Raw genomic sequence first — 18,523 nt, forward strand, 5'->3', positions numbered from 1 at the left:
CTACCAATCATCATAAATCTAGGACTTTCGGTTCGAAAGAAGATGTTTTTCAACTGAAACGTGGAATAGGGCTGGATGAACAGTGGATGTTACCAGTAATATGGACTGAACTTGTTTTAATCAAAATAGCCAAACTACTGATTACAACATTTTTTATTTTCTCTACGATTCAGATACACAATCATTGGAAATCATACACCTACTAGCTCATGAGTAGATTACAGAAACTCTATTTCAAAGTTTCTGATCTGTAAAAAAAAACTGTCCATAAATAATTACCAAATGCAGAAAGTGTAATAATAATGATTTGCTTGTTTTAATTAAGAAGATCAACATGCGCACTGATGGACATATGGCAACTGTATTCTGCTTATATTACAGTCTGTCTCAAGATGCAATCTATGAGCGTCTGTTGGCTACATACAAAGCACTATGGTAGAGATCAGTCACAAAAAAGTTTGGTCCAGCATGTCTGAGAGAAAATATGAAAGGATTTCAGCTGGTCTGTTGTGCCATGAAATAGCGGTACAGGAAAGCAGCAGCCAGGGCCACACCAAGGGGAATTAACCAGCCTGTCCAGCCACTGAAACCATGACAAAACAGAAAGCTATGATACAGATCGGCTGTGAATAGTCATAACATGTATAATATAAAATATATATCAGAATATGATTTTAACGTAATCTTTGAAACAGATTTATCACCATATGATGTACAAAGTAACATTAACATAAAAAATTCTCCCATTTAGAATGGAAAAACATTTAGAGTTTTAATCATTGAATAATAATACAACTTTTTCTATGATTCACCATTTTCATTATACTCATCAAAACATTTCTAACACTTACCTCCCTGAATTTGAATCTGGTGCATTTATTGATGTATTGGTCTGAAAAAATAATCAAACACACCTCAAAATCTTATAATTCCAATGTTCAAATATCATCTGATTAGCAACCAGCTCTGATCTACCTCACAAACAGCATTCTAGTGATTATTGTTTAACCCCTTCATGAGACCTTGACTAAGCGGAATACCAAATTAAGTTTAAGTTTGTCAAACTCCTCATAATAATGACCTGAGGTTTGTAGTTTGTCAAACTCCTCATAATAATGACCTGAGGTTTGTAGTTTGACAAACTCCTCATAATAATGACCTGAGGTTTGTAGTTTGTACAAACTCTTCATAATAATGACCTGAGGTTTGTAGTTTGACAAACTCTTCATAATAATGAACTGAGGTTTGTAGTTTGACAAACTCTTCATAATAATGACCAGAGGTTTGTAGTTTGACAAACTCTTCATAATAATGACCTGAGGTTTGTAGTTTGACAAACTCTTCATAATAATGACCTGAGGTTTGTAGTTTGACAAACTCCTCATAATAATGACCTGAGGTTTGTAGTTTGACAAACTCTTCATAATAATGACCTGAGGTTTGTAGTTTGTCAAACTCCTCATAATAATGACCTGAGGTTTGTAGTTTGTCAAACTCCTCATAATAATGACCTGAGGTTTGTAGTTTGTCAAACTCCTCATAATAATGACCTGAGGTTTGTAGTTTGACAAACTCTTCATAATAATGACCTGAGGTTTGTAGTTTGACAAACTCTTCATAATAATGACCTGAGGTTTGTTCCCAGCATACTTTTAAAGTCATCTATTTCTATGATATTCACATGAAAAACATTATTTGTGTTTTCAATGGACTCTCAAGGTGAATGAATTATTATTAGTTATATGATTTGTTACCGATCCTACTATGAAACCCTATAAGACCAGTAAAATCCATACAAGGTGAGGCAGAAGGCTGAACTCCCTAACAGGCCCTCTATGGTTTTATTGTACGTCAATTAGAAACCATATAACTAATCTATCACACGTTTCATACCCCAATTTGATACACCTGCTGTAATATATATTGTCCTGTATCTCAGTCTTCCTTTTGCTTGCACAAAACTTTTCAACTCTGTTCTCAATGCTGAACGTTAAGCCTATGCTTGGTAAGAGCTGTTGTAGAACAGCAAATGTTTGTCAATATGTAATGAAAATACATAAAATGAAATTGTTTTGCATATAGATAAGACTTATTATATATATTGTGTACTTGACAGAATTAATTTGCGTTACTCAACCTGGTATAACTTGGTATGACTGTGACACATGTAGACAAAGAAGAATGGATATTTCAATTCAATTTTAATTATCATGCAATAACTTTTAAAAGTATTGATTTAGTGGAAGAGGAAGGAACTGGAATATGCATATGTATATTCCCAATGCATGTTTTGTTTCCAAAATGTTCCAGTTCAACTCAGGGATGTGATATTCTAACCCTACGGAGACCCTAAGGTCAAATATCAGCACCTAGTACAATTATAAAGTGATGTTTTAATGCCTTTCAACACTTGTACAAGTGACATACAACCCTGCAAGGACTCTAATACAAAATATCAATATGCCATTGAACACTTGCACCAAAGTGTTAATATTTTAAAACCAAAGCTAAAGTCAACACGGGTACCGTGTAAACAGTAGCTTTCCCCCTTCTTCGAAGAGGGGAGCTTAAAACTGGCTTTCTCAAAATTTATTCTCAGATTTTAAATTGAGATTGGGTTCATTTTTGAAAAGATTCCTAAACATGCTTAGGCCTATTATCTTGTTCTACCTATGGCAAATGTACAAAAACTACTTTGTTGTCCGTGTCATCTACAGAACCCACTGCCAAATGTTGGTACATATGAAAGATACTTTTTTTGGCCATGTGCTATTGTAAAGTAACACTGGTTCGGTTTTTATGTTGGTTCGGTTGATGTACCATTATATATATAGTTACAGCTTGGGTAGGGTACTATTGGTTCAGTTACTTACTTTCGGTAGTGTTAACGCACCTGTTTGCCATGTGTTTACACTTATTTTAGAGATGTTTCAAGGGACTTTAAGGCTAAAGCATAAGTTTATATTGATTCGTATGTTATCGAACATATATTCAGTCATGTTAATAATAATAGTCGGTTTAAACTTGATTTTCTTGTTAACAGGTTTTTACCCTCTCAGGGGGAATGTATACTGAATACAATTGTAAAGGCTTAAACAGTACAGCTATTATGTACAATATATGTCACTTATTCAACAAATGTTGGAGAGACAAACAGACTGAAGTCAGGCCCTGTCACCAATGATGGTTTTTCCTTGTTAGTTTAGGTTTTTAGAGACAGGCAGCTTTTATACCTGCATAGCTGATACTCTACATCTGTTCCAGTCAAACGTGCCAAGGTGCATCAATCAATGCTGTTGCCACTTCGTTTTAGCATATGTCCAGGTGGTTCGTTTTACTTCCTGCAGGGCAAGCACTTCGAAAAGTAATGAGCTAGTTCTATGCAATTGCAGGAAGGCCTATGCACAAACTTTCAACTGTTAAAGCTGTTAATCTGCCATGGCTTCAAATATAACTCGATTACACACAAAAAAATGACTACTTTATTTTGTATTGAAACATATTTAAAACAATTGATCTAATATCAACAGAAGTGATATGCAAATCATTTTCATTTTTATTTTCATAAATTGATTAGTAAGAGTCCTTTGATTATTAATGTTTTTGATTGGTTTGGTTTCATTGGGTTTTTGCATTGTTTAAAGGCCAACAGCTATGGCAATTTAAGGACCACTAATATTCTGCATTTGGGAACGGGATATGGCATGGAAATTAACAAACTATCACAAAATTGACACATTTGCATACTTTTCAGGTCAAAGCATTTATGAGTGTATCATATATCCCATCATGCATTATAATTGTAAATGTAAATTTAATTCTGCCAGGGCTTCTAATGATGTGGCAGGCATTAATGGATTTTTTATAAGAATTCAAGTACCACATGGAAATGAACAGGACTTTGTTAACAGGAAAGCATACCATTTCCTTAATTTCCAGGTATTTTGATTTTGTTAATTTGCTAAATCAAAACCATATTGTTTGGTAAACCAGCAACCAGCCTTATTTATTCAACTGCAATGTCAAGTAAATAAGATCAAATTTTACTTGTTCTTTTTTATTGTTTTTCTAATAGATGGTAGAGTGCAATGTGTGTTTAGGTAAACAGATCTGGCTATACCTATAGAGAATCCCACAAAAGGCTGCTTACAACAAAGCGGTTCTTAGTTGAGAAATATTTAAGAACCTGTTTGAGCAAGCCAAATTTAAAAAGCTCTTAGCTAAGTATGTACTAAATGTGAGAATTAAGCAATGAAAATTAAACACTAAGTATGTACTAAGTTGGAAATTGAGAATTAAGCACTGAGAATTAAAAAGTTTTGTGCAAGTTGGGTCAGGCAGAAATGCAGAGGAACTTCATTACATCCTGTCCCTTTTTGTCATTACAAATTAGTAGATTCCCCATTACAGTTCACTGTATTCTCTAACTGAATCCTCTTTCTCTTGTTGTCAATGTCTACTCAGGTCTTCTGCCGATATTGTGCCATATTTATCAATAAGCTGAGTCATCGTAATGTTTCGCTCAGTACCTGACATCAGAGACCTATATACTAGGGATTCGCGACAACCGCTTTTCTCGCAGAGTCACGACCTCACCTATTGTTCTCATAACCGGAGGTATATTTAGCACGAGATCTAGCGAGACCAAGCGCTGCGGCTGCGCAATAGGTGGATATCAGAGTTGTTTATATTAGTGACATATGTGCCGTGCCAAGAGTGTCACCGCGTTTGGCCGAGATAACTTCATACTGGCGATAGTTATACCTTTGCACTGTAATGTATATCGGCAGATGTGAACAACGATATTTAAGTAGTGTCTTACCGAAAAAAGCACCATTTTTCCGTTAAAGATTCATATAGAAACATATGGAAAATGTCGTCCGATTTTCTGCCATTAGACGATGATCTAAATTTCGATGTATAGAGAAATATACTGACGACGATTTTTATATTTTCGATAGTGATACTGACTTCAGTCGGTGCTTCCCTAATTATACTGGACTCTTACAAGGGGAAATATAATCACCTGTGTTATTTTCTTTGTATCTAAATACACTTTATTAATGACAACTGTCCAAGTATTGAATCACAGGGGCATGTCTAGTTTTATATTACAGAAATAGTCATAAATACCTATATATATTGACAATATATATAGGTATTTATGACTATTTCTGTAATATAAAACTAGACATGCCCCTGTGATTGAATTACAGATGCTTGATCTTTTCTTGCTAATGTATACCGACGACATGGCTTTATTTGTTAACTGCCCAGAAGATTTACAAATTATGTTGGATTCTTTTATATGCATATATCATAAAATGGAATCTGGTGGTCAATGTGGATATAACTAAAATCATGGTGTTTAGAAATTGTGGACAAATAAGAAATAATGAGCCATGGAAATATAATAATGAATAATAATGACAATATAGAAATTGTTGACAGTTTTAAATTATTGGGTATGCTGTTCAACTACAATGGGAAGTTTTACAAAACACAAAAACATTTTGCAGAACAAGGCAGAAAAGCTTTATTTTCTCTGACAACTTCTCTTAGAAATCATTGCTTGAATGTAGAAACTCATTGTTCTATATTTGATTCGTATGTAAACAGTATTTTACGTTGTGCATCGGAAATATAGGGATTTCATAAAGCACCAGATGTCGAAAGCGTACATTAGAAATTCTGTAAAAAAAAAATACTGAACTTAATAAGGTGCATAAATCAACTTGCAATGACTTTGTTTACTGTGAATTGGGTAGATTACAATTAACTATTATGAGAAAATTAAGAGTGTTCAAATATTGGTGAAACAGTTGGGTAATCTGGTATTGAAAACATGTCTTGATGAAATGGTAAATGAGAATGACGTGTGGATATGTGACATTAAGAATGAATTAGCCGCTTTAGGTATTGAGTACATGTTTTATTCTAAATCACCAGTAGACTATGCTTTTAAAAGCATTGAGCAGAGATTGACCGATGTTACAAAACAAAACATGTTAACAGACATCTAGTTCTTCGAAAGGTAGATTATATATTGATATCTGATAGATAGCCACTGTGTACAGTTTTAAACCTATAGAAACTAAATATAAATGTATGTGGAGCATCCTCACACAAATTAAATATAGAAATAGGTAGACATAATAATATTACCCAAAGAAATAGAACCTGTAACAATTGTGATTTGGGTGACATCGAGGGCGAGTTTCATTTTATTTTGATGTGTCCATTATATACAGGTCTGAGGGTAAAATGTATAAAACAATATTACTACAAAAGACATTCTGTTTTTAAATTAATCCAACTATTATCTGTTAATAATGTTAGAGAGTTGTCAAATTTAGGTTAATATCTATACTTGGCTTGCAAAAGACAAAATTTATTAGTGTAGATAATTTTATATTGAACAGTTTTCATGTACACATCTGTAGTTGTTTAATGTTATATATCTTGTATACCTATAGGCCTTAGAGCTCATCTGCACCCACCACTAGACCAGTGATTCGTTGATTTATTTCACCAGCAGTTTTACAGTATAAAAAACAGCAATAAAACTATGCCTTTTATCTTTTTTTTTAGAGATATTTCTTGTTTATTAGACAAATGCTATAGCAAAAGTCTTAAGTAAAATGAAAAAAAAAAAAAAAAAAAAAACCGTCATGTTTGATGATTGATAATATTTTATTATTTAGTATTGAAAACTTTGATAGGTCATGTGCCAATGGTAGATCTTTTCTTCTTTGGCTTTCTGAAAAAAAAATCAAGTTTAATAAGTATTGATACATTATGGTATAGAATAGGCAGAGAAGCTTCTTTTAAATTTGAAACATTCAAATTTCAAATACCCTGCAGATAATTCATATACCCCAAATGTTGATTAAACAGATTCGTAAATTCAAAATTAACCTAAAACATATACATGTATATCTAAATATGAATGGACACATTTAAGTTTAATTAGGGAATGAGGACACACCTGAGGGATTTTTGTCTTCCAGAGTACAGGTAAATATTTAGATTGTAAACTGCACAGCATGCCTTTAGTGAACTCTGGTATTTTGGGGAGATGGACATGGCCAGCCTCAGGACAGGTGTTGACAATGAGACACACCTGTTGATTGATGTATATCTCAAAGGTAATAAAGGTGTGGCCAATGTCCTTATGGTTTGGATGGAGTGGGGCAGCCCAGGTGATCACCATGACAATATTTTTTCCTGTAGACCCAGAAGTACAGGTACATACAGGTATAAACTCTACAGTCTGAATGGACCCCATTTGAGTTTATTAGGAGATGCCCCATGACTAGGTGTTAATGTCTTTATCAAAGGTGAGGTGTGATCAATGCCCCAAAGGTTTGGGGGGGGGGGGTATATATATATCGGTCATAATGGGGAAAAAAATATATAACATTTTGATTTTATTAATTTCCCACACAATACAATAAAATATATACCGCAGTATTTAATGTTTTGCTATGTGCAAAAGATATAGCTATTATATCCCAACACACTCATTCCTCGATCAATCCCTGCAATTCTGTATCAAATATCTGTGTTGAAACACTAAATAATTTACAAAAAGTATAATATTTAATTTAATTTACATTAGACTGATTTATGCTTTTATCAATTAGTTTCAATTAATGCATTTCTTTCAAAAATGGCTTTATTATTCATGAGATCAATGTTAATAGAAGTCATGATTATACTATATAAAATTCTACAGATTATAGCTATCAAATCACTAATCTAATCATAAATATGATATTAAAGTTGAATTGAATATAGTTAATGGATAGTTTGAATTATATACACCTTCCAGTTAAAAACAAAATAGACGATAGTATATATATATATACCAGCCATCTTTTTCTCTTGTTTTGTTTACTAATTTTCACCGGGCAATAACTAAATATTCACAATGAATTACACAACAAATTTGACTAAACGCGATACAGTAACTATCGAGCAACACTTATTTGAAAACCATTTTGAAATTGGTCAATAAATAAAAAAGGAGTTTAACTGAAACCATGTAGCACTGTACATGTCCTTAACACCAGGCATTCACAGTATAACCATCATTTGTTTTGTTTACTTATTTTCACTGGGCAATAACTAAATGTTCACAATGAATTACACAACAAATTTGACTAAACGCGATACAGTAACTATCGAGCAACACTTATTTGAAAACCATTTTGAAATTGGCCAATAAATAAAAAAGGAGTTAAACTGAAACCATGTAGCACTGTCCTTAACACCAGACTTAAGCGGCCCGACATAAGCTAACCAGCACGGTAATCGCCATGAAAAGAAGTTGAACGGTCACATGTGCAGTCTTCCGAACATAAAGTACGACGGAATACGTTTGAAACACCAGTTTACATAAAAAAATTACACTTACGTTTAATTCCCGTGATTGGTTATCGGACAATAGTCTTCTATGAGCTGTGATAAAGCTGACCGTGTTTCAGGCGTACTTTCAATATGGCGTCTAAACAGTAGGAGCAGCAATGCACTCTGGTATAAATCACCCGAACTTCCGCTCGGCGGTGACGTTTGGTAAGCCAATGAGCTTGTTGCGAATCCCTAGTATATAGGTCTCTGCTGACATCAAGTCAAGTGGGAGATGAACTTTTTCAAACGGCTTAGGGGAGGCAACTCTTATAAATGTTTGAAAACCTACACAGGAAGGTGTTTGCCCCAAGGCTATTTGTGAATAGGTATAAGATATCTATAATAATTACCTACTGATTTTCAACATACAAACTTTTCTCATGTAAAATTTAAGGTAAATAGTCTCATATTGTTTTGTTACACATTATATTTATATCAATTAAAACAATAATTTTTAGGAAATAACATAGATCCTTTACTTTGAACATTTTAAAACTCATTTACCTTCACTGTCGATCCCTTTTTGTCACTCTGAAACATAAATATCAGACAAAATTAGATATCAATGATTCCATGGGAGAGGAACAATATACAAATATATCTGGAGATCACTACTACTCAAATATATATGTACTACGTACATCAAATACAATAATATCTACATTATCACAATATACACTTTTATTATCGGTAATAAATAATGCTGATAGGTGTCATCAACTTTAAAATTCTGTCCTGTACACAATGAATACTGAATCACTGTCAAGTCTGTCCTGTACACAATGGATACTGAATCACTGTAAATCTGTCCTGTACACAATGAATACTGAATCACTGTAAAGTCTGTCCTGTACACAATGAATACTGAATCACTGTAAAGTCTGTCCTGTACACAATGAATACTGAATCACTGTAAAGTCTGTCTCATACACAATGAATACTGAATCACTGTAAAGTCTGTCCTGTACACACTGAATACTGAATCACTGTAAATCTGTCCTGTACACAATGAATACTGAATCACTGTAAAGTCTGTCTCATACACAATGAATACTGAATCACTGTAAAGTCTGTCCTGTACACAATGAATACTGAATCACTGTAAAGTCTGTCTCATACACAATGAATACTGAATCACTGTAAAGTCTGTCCTGTACACAATGAATACTGAATCACTGTAAAGTCTGTCTCATACACAATGAATACTGAATCACTGTAAAGTCTGTCCTGTACACAATGAATACTGAATCACTGTAAAGTCTGTCCTGTACACAATGAATACTGAATCACTGTAAAGTCTGTCCTGTACACAATGAATACTGAATCACTGTAAAGTCTGACTCGTACACAATGAATACTGAATCACTGTAAAAGTCTGTCCTGTACACAATGAATACTGAATCACTGTAAAGTCTGTCTCATACACAATGAATACTGAATCACTGTAAAGTCTGTCCTGTACACAATGAATACTGAATCACTGTAAAGTCTGACTCATACACAATGAATACTGAGTCACTGTAAAGTCTGTCATGTACACAATGAATACTGAATCACTGTAAAGTCTGTCCTGTACACAATGAATACTGAATCACTGTAAAGTCTGTCCTGTACACAATGAATACTGAATCACTGTAAAGTCTGTCCTGTACACAATGAATACTGAATCACTGTAAAGTCTGTCCTGTACACAATGAATACTAAATCACTGTAAAGTCTGTCCTGTACACAATGAATACTGAATCACTGTAAAGTCTGTCTCATACACAATGAATACTGAATCACTGTAAAGTCTGACTCAAACACAATGAATACTGAATCACTGTAAAGTCTGTCCTGTACACAATGAATACTGAATCACTGTAAAGTCTGTCCTGTACACAATGAATACTGAATCACTGTAAAGTCTGTCTCGTACACAATGAATACTGAATCACTGTAAAGTCTGTCCTGTACACAATGAATACTGAATCACTGTAAAGTCTGTCCTGTACACAATGAATACTGAATCACTGTAAAGTCTGACTCGTACACAATGAATACTGAATCACTGTAAAGTCTGTCCTGTACACAATGAATACTGAATCACTGTAAAAGTCTGTCCTGTACACAATGAATACTGAATCACTGTTAAGTCTGTCTCATACACAATGAATACTGAATCACTGTAAAGTCTGTCTCATACACAATGAATACTGAATCACTGTAAAGTCTGTCTCGTACACAATGAATACTGAATCACTGTAAAACCTGTCCAGTACACAATGAATACTGAATCACTGTAAAGTCTGTTCTGTGCACAATGAATACTGAGTCACTGTAAAGTCTGTCCTGTACACAATGAATACTGAATCACTGTGAATTAAATGTTATAAAGACACTTGCCTCATGGAGTACTCCAATCAAGTAATCCTTCATCATTTCTCTGGCATCAGTTGAGTGGCCGACATCTTCGAATGCTTCTGTCGCATCCTTCCCTGTGAGATGACAATTATGACAGCTTTGTTTCAAAAGAGAAATACATGGATTTATTTTATACAATAAATAGTAACCAGTATTGGTTTAGTTAATCTCCTCTGCTGTATATCTTCATGTCTATATTATACATGTATTTTGACACTTGTCTCCCCTCCTACAGAGATCTTTGATGCAGGAGCTATATGGTTACTATTAGGTTAGAGTCATAACCTAAATATATTACAAACGAAGTCTCGTTCTAAAGAATCAGATGATGCAAACTGAAAAGTATACCAAGTTAGTTTAGAATAGTTTTGTTTCTACTGAAGATTAATATACATTTCTAATTGTTTGGCACTTCCTGACCAAAATCAGCCTCTTGTCAGATCTTGTACAGGTCAAAACACAATTTCAAGTTGTCTTCAAGTTAATATGGGTATTCAGAACTATTCACACAAGGTGATAATTCTAGAAGCCAATGGACAATATCATCTTTTAAGACTCAACAATAGTTGTCTTGTAAACTCAAACATTTTTTTCTGTTAGGTGTCATAGTACTTTTGAGAGTATGTTTGGATGAAATGGTGTTCATAGCTTTTTTGCAAATTACTCCTAGAATGACTTCCACCAAATTTGGTACTTCAGTTGGTTCTTGCTAATAGACTGATTGTATGTTAGTGTTAACACCCTTTATGATTGATGAATTATAGACATGTGTAAATACTGATGGGTTTTAATTTCTCCATATTCACCTTAACAAAAAAAAAAAAACCTTTTTTTTCTGAAAAGTGAAATGAAGTATCCAAAAGTATTACAGAAATTGTAATGATTTGACTATAAGCTATATGTATATTAGTTTGTCAATTGGAGAAGCAATAAAAATGGTTTATAAATTTCTGAAAATTTAAGGTCTAAACCCCAAAATACTCAAAAAAATGAAAGATGTCCACTATGTGTCTCAGTATGTGAGCTAGCTACAAGGTATATAGGACCAAGTTTGGTTAAAGTTGGACTTTTGAGTAATTGACCTAAACACAAAACTTTAAAGGGAAATGTTTATGAGGCTGCAGTTGTCAGAAAATTAAGTAACACTTCATATAATAGTCTTTAGCAACTGACAAAAATTCCTGTCCTCACACAGAGGGAAGAACTGTTTAATAAACACATTTACTATGAATTATCAAAGAAGGATCTAGAAATTGTGTTAACAAAGAGTATCAAATGGCACCCCAAGATTGAACTCTATTTCTCGGTGGATGGAAGCAAACTTCTCCAGATTGTAACTCTGAAGCACAAAACAGAGATTTTCAGTTAAACTAACAGATGTACTAACTAAAGAAATTGAGGATAAAAAGTACATACCAGCTTGCTCCAACAGGACCTCTTCACCACCAGGGTGCTGCAGAAATGAAACAGAAAAAGTGCATTGTTTTTTATGGTTTTCAGACAAGATACTGTTATCTATTTATATATTTTATATATATATAATTACCAGCAAATTATTACAGAGGTTAAGAATTCAACATAATTCCACAACTTACAAAAGGACAATAAGTGGTTTTCTCATGTATAATTGACAATACTGATGTATTTTGTGCACTGTATTCCATATCATTTTAAGAGAAATTGATGCAGTGTCTACGTTTCAGGTTCCAGTTTATTTTCTTTTTGATCAGCTGAAATCAATAAATCCTGTTATTCCCTTTCCACCAAACTCCATTCAAAACTTTAAAAAAAGATACAGCATCAACAAATGAAGTATCCATCCTCCAGCAGTGAGAATTTTTTAGTCAACTTTGTACAATTGTATACAAATTATTTTCATACTAAATCTAATTTGCTGTATGTACTGTTAAAGTGTACATCTTCATTTTTACACTGTATTAACAGGTTGCATTAGAAAATAAGTTCTTTTTTATAGGCAATATAAAAATTTAATTTTCTTAAAAACCTGATCAGGAGTTCCTATCAGGTAATTTTTTGGGTGCAACCATACCTGTATGAATTCATGGCAGATAATTTAAACTAGCTAGAGCAGCTGGGATCCACAGCTACATGTACATGTATATGTTGCTTGGGTTACCTCTTAAGTTATAACACTACTGTAGAATATCTTTGGGTCATGAAAATACAGATTCTTCATTCCAATTCTTAACAAACATATTATACACCCAAATTTTCTTCGTTAATAGAATTTCGAAATAAATTTATAATGCCATAAGAATTCAGATCCATAGCCCAAGTTTCCTCTGGCCCAAACATCAGACTTGGACATTTCAACAGATAGATATCTAGTGCATTTCCTCTGGCCCGACACCATACTTGGACATTCTGACAGATAGGTATCTCGTGCAGCTACACAAATGGACCCCCGGCATCTCAGGCAAGTTTCCACTGGCCCAGACACAAAACTCGGACATTCTGATAAAAGATGTCTGGTGTAGGGTCATTTTGCAAATCAGGCCACCATGCCTATGGCCTGAAAAGACCAAATTTTATTTTGTGTTTTGTCTCATCAGAATCTTAAAAGTGTTGGGAGAATTCTGTGTTTTCATATACAACAATGTAGTAGTGCACACTGATCCAAATCAATAGTGGTCATCAGAATGTCCAAGTCATCAGGTTTGTTTAAAAACACCATTTGAAATGTATATGGTGCATTCAAAATAGTCATTTTATCATTATTCCAAGTAATGAAATAAAACATGGTCATTATGACTCATATTTGTAACGAAACTAAAGATAATGTTTGAAGGGTTGATTAGTTTTGTATGACAGGCCTACAGAACAGCAATTTATCAAATGGGTTGGACAAAACCCCACATACATTTGTACATGTATAATAGTCTGCATTTATTTAGAGTACAGTTATTACCCTAATAAAAAAGGTAATACACAAATTCAGGATAATTTGAAATAAAAACACATTAATTTCTTTCATACATATGAAACAAATACCATGTCTGGTGTAGGGGTAGATAAATATCAAATTTATCCATAATCGCATGCATGGTAGGTGATTTTATTTTATCTGCACTAAAATCTTAGCGACATCAAAATGTGTCGCAGAATTTCGCGTTTTCACATAGTAGTCCACTCTTGCCCTACACCAGACATGCTGGCAGGACTAAATGAAACTCGATCGGGCTATGTATAGTTGTGCCCAACCTGTTAAAAACTACTTTCAGTTTCACCTGAAATAAACATAACGCTCTAGTAAATTTGTTATATAACATCGTGGAATAAAACATTAAAAATCTAAATGTGTAATATGTATACTTATAATCCCATTCTATATTTGCGTGACATACGTCTCGTATTACTCTATCGGTGACAAGCCTGATGCAAGGTCAACGTAATAGATCTTGACCCAATCACGTTTTGCCAAATGGAAATAGATCATCTACATCTCGGACTTTACCTCTTCCAGAAATTTCGTTACGTCATAAACACTATCATGTATGATAAGAAGTGTCGATTTGTCCTTATTGTTTCTAACTTCGGCTTCCCTGAAAACCTTCAGATTCGATGCTTCCTCTGTCATTTTGCTGATTTAGGGACGTCACAATCTCTGGAAGCGATGTGCTCGTTCGATATTTTGAACCGGAAGCAATTTACCGGAAGTAGTATTTTGGTACCTCCTAACGACAAGATTCGGATTGTTATGACATTGTGGTTTAAGGTTGGCTGAAGTATAATTTGGTTGTTATGTAATTCACATAGTTAAAAGATTTATTTCTGGAAATAGGACTCGGTAATAACATATTGTAATAGCTGAAATTAAAATCAAAAATTTCTAACCATATTTGATAGCGGAAAGGTTGCCAGGACCAAACACGTTATATGATTTTCTAATAAAAAAAAATAAAATAAGCTGGGATAAATATTTCTTGCCCGTTATTTCTGTGCAATTTGTTTAAACATAAAGAAAGTTCTCTAGATTAATGCAAAGCGTTATCTGGTGTTTTTTTTCTCTGTTTTTTTGTTTTTGTTTTGTTTTTTTTTCGGGGGGGGGGGGGGGGGGGGGGGGGGGGATAAAGAGATAAATAAAGATATTTCTATTTTAAATCATTGATATCTGTATTTGAAATACAGACATTAAAAAATATAGATATCTGAATTTAAATACAGATAAATGACATATCTGTATTTAAATATAGATATATCTTAATTAGTTTGATAAAATCACGAATTGCTTTCTATAAAACAGATTGGGTGTTCACTCATGTGCCACTTTTATAGATCTCATTTTCTTGGCTGTTCATTAAGTCATCCACTGCATGTATGACGTCATCATCGGACTGAAAGTGGAAGTCTGAAATAGTTGTTTGCCGTTTTGGAAATATATGAAAGTCTGATGGAGCGAGATAAGGTGAATAAGGCGGATGCTCAATCAATTTAAAGCCACTATCGTGAATGGCAGTCATGGCAATGACAGACTTGTGAACAGGAGCATTGTCCTGATGGAATAACACACTTTTAGTGAGCTTTCCGTGTCGCTAAATTTTAATATTTTCCCGTAACTGCCTCAGAAGTGAAGCAGAGTATGTGCCATTGATGGTTTGTCCCTTTTGGAGATAAACCGAGGCCATAACCTTCCCAGCTGATGGAACATTCTTTGCCTTCTTTGACTGGGGAGAGCCATGGTGCTTCTATTGTTTCGATTGTTGTTTGGCCTCAGGGGTAAAATGATGGACCACTCTTTCATCCATAGTGACAAATCTCTGAAATAAGTTGGCGGGATCTTCATCACAGGTAAGATTAGCACGCGATAATGGGCGCCTGGTGTGATTCTGATCAACTGTCAGAAGTCTTGGAACCCATCGGGCCGAAAGCTTTCTCATTGCAAGATCTTCGGTCAGAATGGAATGTACTCTTTCCTGTCAAATGTCTACTCTAATGGCTATATATCTTTCTGTGACACTTCTATCAGTCATAGCATTATCATGAACTTTATTGACCATTTCTTGGGTTGCTACATTGACAGGCCTTCCAGGATGGGAGTCACCCTCAAGGCTCTGTCGGCCGTGCTAGATTCCGCCATCCACCTTTTTTCACCGTAGCATATGAAGGGGCGTCTTTCCCTAGTGTTGCTACCATATCATTATGGATATCCTTAGATGTTAAACCTTTTTATATAAATATTGGATCACTACTGTTTCACCAATTTTGTCCATTTTGCAAAAAAAAAAAAAAAAAAAAAAAAATTGTCTTGTTACTAAATCTGGATATCCCTGTCCAAGGGAAAAAATATAAACATATGAAAAATGAAGATGAGACTTTCCGGAAAGGTAAGCTTCTCGAATCTGCTTCACCGACAACATCTACAGATCACCTAACTACAAAATAATCTAACTTCCAAATAATGACAAGTACAGATCACCTCCCTTCAAAAATCCAAATAATGACGAAATGTACAAATCAACTATAATTACTAAATCACCTAACTATACCAAATCCAAATAATGAGGAAATAAAAAAATCACCTAGTGTCCAAATCCAAACAATGACGAAATGTACAAACCACCTAACCATACCAAATCCAAATAATGAGGAAATGTATGTACAAATCACCTAGCTACCAAACCCAAATAATGACGAAATGTACAAATCACCTAGCTACCAAATCCAAATAATGCGGAAATAGACAAATCACCTAACTATACCAAATCCAAATAATGAGGAAATGTATGTACAAATCACCTAGCTACCAAATCCAAATAATGCGGAAATAGACAAATCACGTAACTATACCAAATCCAAATAATGAGGAAATGTATGTACAAATCACCTAGCTACCAAATCCAAATAATGCGGAAATAGACAAATCACCTAACTATACCAAATCCAAATAATGAGGAAATGTATGTACAAATCACCTAGCTACCAAATCCAAATAATGCGGAAATAGACAAATCACCTAACTATACCAAATCCAAAAAATGAGGAAATGTATGTACAAATCACCTAGCTACCAAATCCAAATAATGCGGAAATAGACAAATCACCTAACTATACCAAATCCAAATAATGAGGAAATGTATAAACCACCTAGCTACCAAATCCAAATAATGACGAAATGTATAAACCACCTAGCTACAAAAATCCAAATAATGACGAAATGTACAAATCACCTCGCTACCAAATCCAGAAAATAACGACATGTTCTCAAAATTAGAGCTAGTGTAATGCGGAGGAATTACAGACACTGAGGTCAAGGTTATTCATAAACCAAATTCTTTCAAAATATTCTACTACATTGTAGTTTATTCATTGTCATGTAAAAACAATCCAGATCTTAGCTGGGACACTCGTATGCTATCTTGGTGTATGATCGAAGCAGGTCTTGTACGTCAGATAAGGGTCGTGACGGACAAGTCTTCAAACGAAAATAAATGATGCTGGTGTATCAACAAAGATCTACCTTAGTTCCACTTCTATCTAACAACCTCGGTTCTAGATTCGGTTAGTAAAGTAATCGTTTGATTTTACATCTGTATACCAGGAATTTTTACATTTACACTCTGCTACATCGTGTTGCGTTTTAATATACAAGATTGGATGAGAATCAATGGGAATAGTTTCTGTACAAAATGTCTAAGATTTTAAAAGACGTTCACATGTCTCTTCATTACCCTGTTTTGGCAGCTTTCAGAAAGGGTGTCAGTTAAATCTGGCCTTGGACAGCAGCCGCTACATTGGTGACATTCTTATGTGTTTAAGGTGTTTTACCGCGTTTCTTGCAGTCTTTTGTATGGGCGGGAGCAGCTCCCTCAGCAACAGGTTCGACTAGACTTGGCCCGAGTGCCAGCGGCTGGGAGATGCTGGCTGGGAAGGGCACAAAAGCCCAGTTGTCGGACCTCTTTTTTTTTTTTTTTTTTTTAGTTTACATACATTTTAAGCTGTTAAATAATGTAGATGTCACATGAGTTCATGCTTTTGGAAATACATTTCACAAGAAAAAATGTTAATGATCCATTTGCCTAATTATGCAAGTAAAGAACCAAACTAAGAACGCATGTTAAAGATGAAATCACCGTGTCGGTCCCCCGAAGGCTAATAAAACTAAACAAATTATAGTTAGACTAGTTAGCCGAGATGCCAAACGTCGATTACTCACGTCGAGGAAAAAATGTCGCGATACCCCCGGATACAACAACGTTGCTGTCAATGAAGACCTGACCAAGACACGCGATGCCATCTTCTACTACGCCAGGAAACTAGTGAGGACTCACAAAATTGACCAAGTATGGACAATAGATGGCAAAATGTTCATTCGAAAACTTGATGTCTGTAAGATTACGATCAAAAAGGAAAGTGATCTTGTAGAGATCGGACATGTAATTGCAGAAAAGTGAGAATACCCCGTGACCGATTAGGAATTTGTAACAGGTTTCTAACTTTGTACTTTTTTTGCAAGCCGACGTCGGTTATACAAACATACAATCACAAATGCGGGAAAGTAGTGTGTATCCAGACTGTAAATAATCCAATCATAATTGCTTACTCGACTGCTAAGCTTCTAAACAACCATGAAACATCCCCCAAGGACTTTATAAAGGGGGGACCATCAGTATTTGTAATACTGCGTCCTGGCAGTATCTAAATAAGTCAGGGCACCTCCACTAGCCAAACCTGAAAAATGCATTTATCT

At 34.5% G+C, this 18,523-nt stretch overlaps 1 protein-coding gene across 1 annotated transcript; it reads right to left on the reverse strand.

The window, feature by feature from the left end:
* Window positions 1–135: 135 nt before the first annotated feature.
* On the reverse strand, window positions 136–14,497 carry LOC117337092 (cytochrome b5-like). The gene is made up of 6 exons (XM_033897878.1): window positions 14,291–14,497; window positions 12,232–12,268; window positions 10,798–10,889; window positions 8,917–8,943; window positions 852–892; window positions 136–583 (listed from the first exon to the last, which is right to left on the reverse strand). Exons 1-6 carry the CDS (start codon window positions 14,411–14,413, stop codon window positions 496–498), a joined length of 408 nt encoding a protein of 135 aa, XP_033753769.1. The 5' UTR covers window positions 14,414–14,497; the 3' UTR covers window positions 136–495.
* Window positions 14,498–18,523: the final 4,026 nt, after the last annotated feature.

This window comes from Pecten maximus, chromosome 11 (assembly GCF_902652985.1).
Source record: "Pecten maximus chromosome 11, xPecMax1.1, whole genome shotgun sequence".
In the NCBI taxonomy this organism is placed as follows: Eukaryota; Metazoa; Mollusca; class Bivalvia; order Pectinida; family Pectinidae; genus Pecten; species Pecten maximus.

Bases quoted from the DNA above. Each gene is read 5' to 3' on its own strand.
- LOC117337092 (XM_033897878.1), bottom strand. From the start codon at position 14,413: ATGACAGAGGAAGCATCGAATCTGAAGGTTTTCAGGGAAGCCGAAGTT. The intron at 12,269-14,290 runs GTAAAGTCCGAG...TCATTTCTGCAG, and splicing joins TAACGAAATTTCTGGAAGAG to CACCCTGGTGGTGAAGAGGT. The intron at 893-8,916 runs GTAAATGAGTTT...TTATTTTTTCAG, and splicing joins AAAAGGGATCGACAGTGAAG to ACCAATACATCAATAAATGC.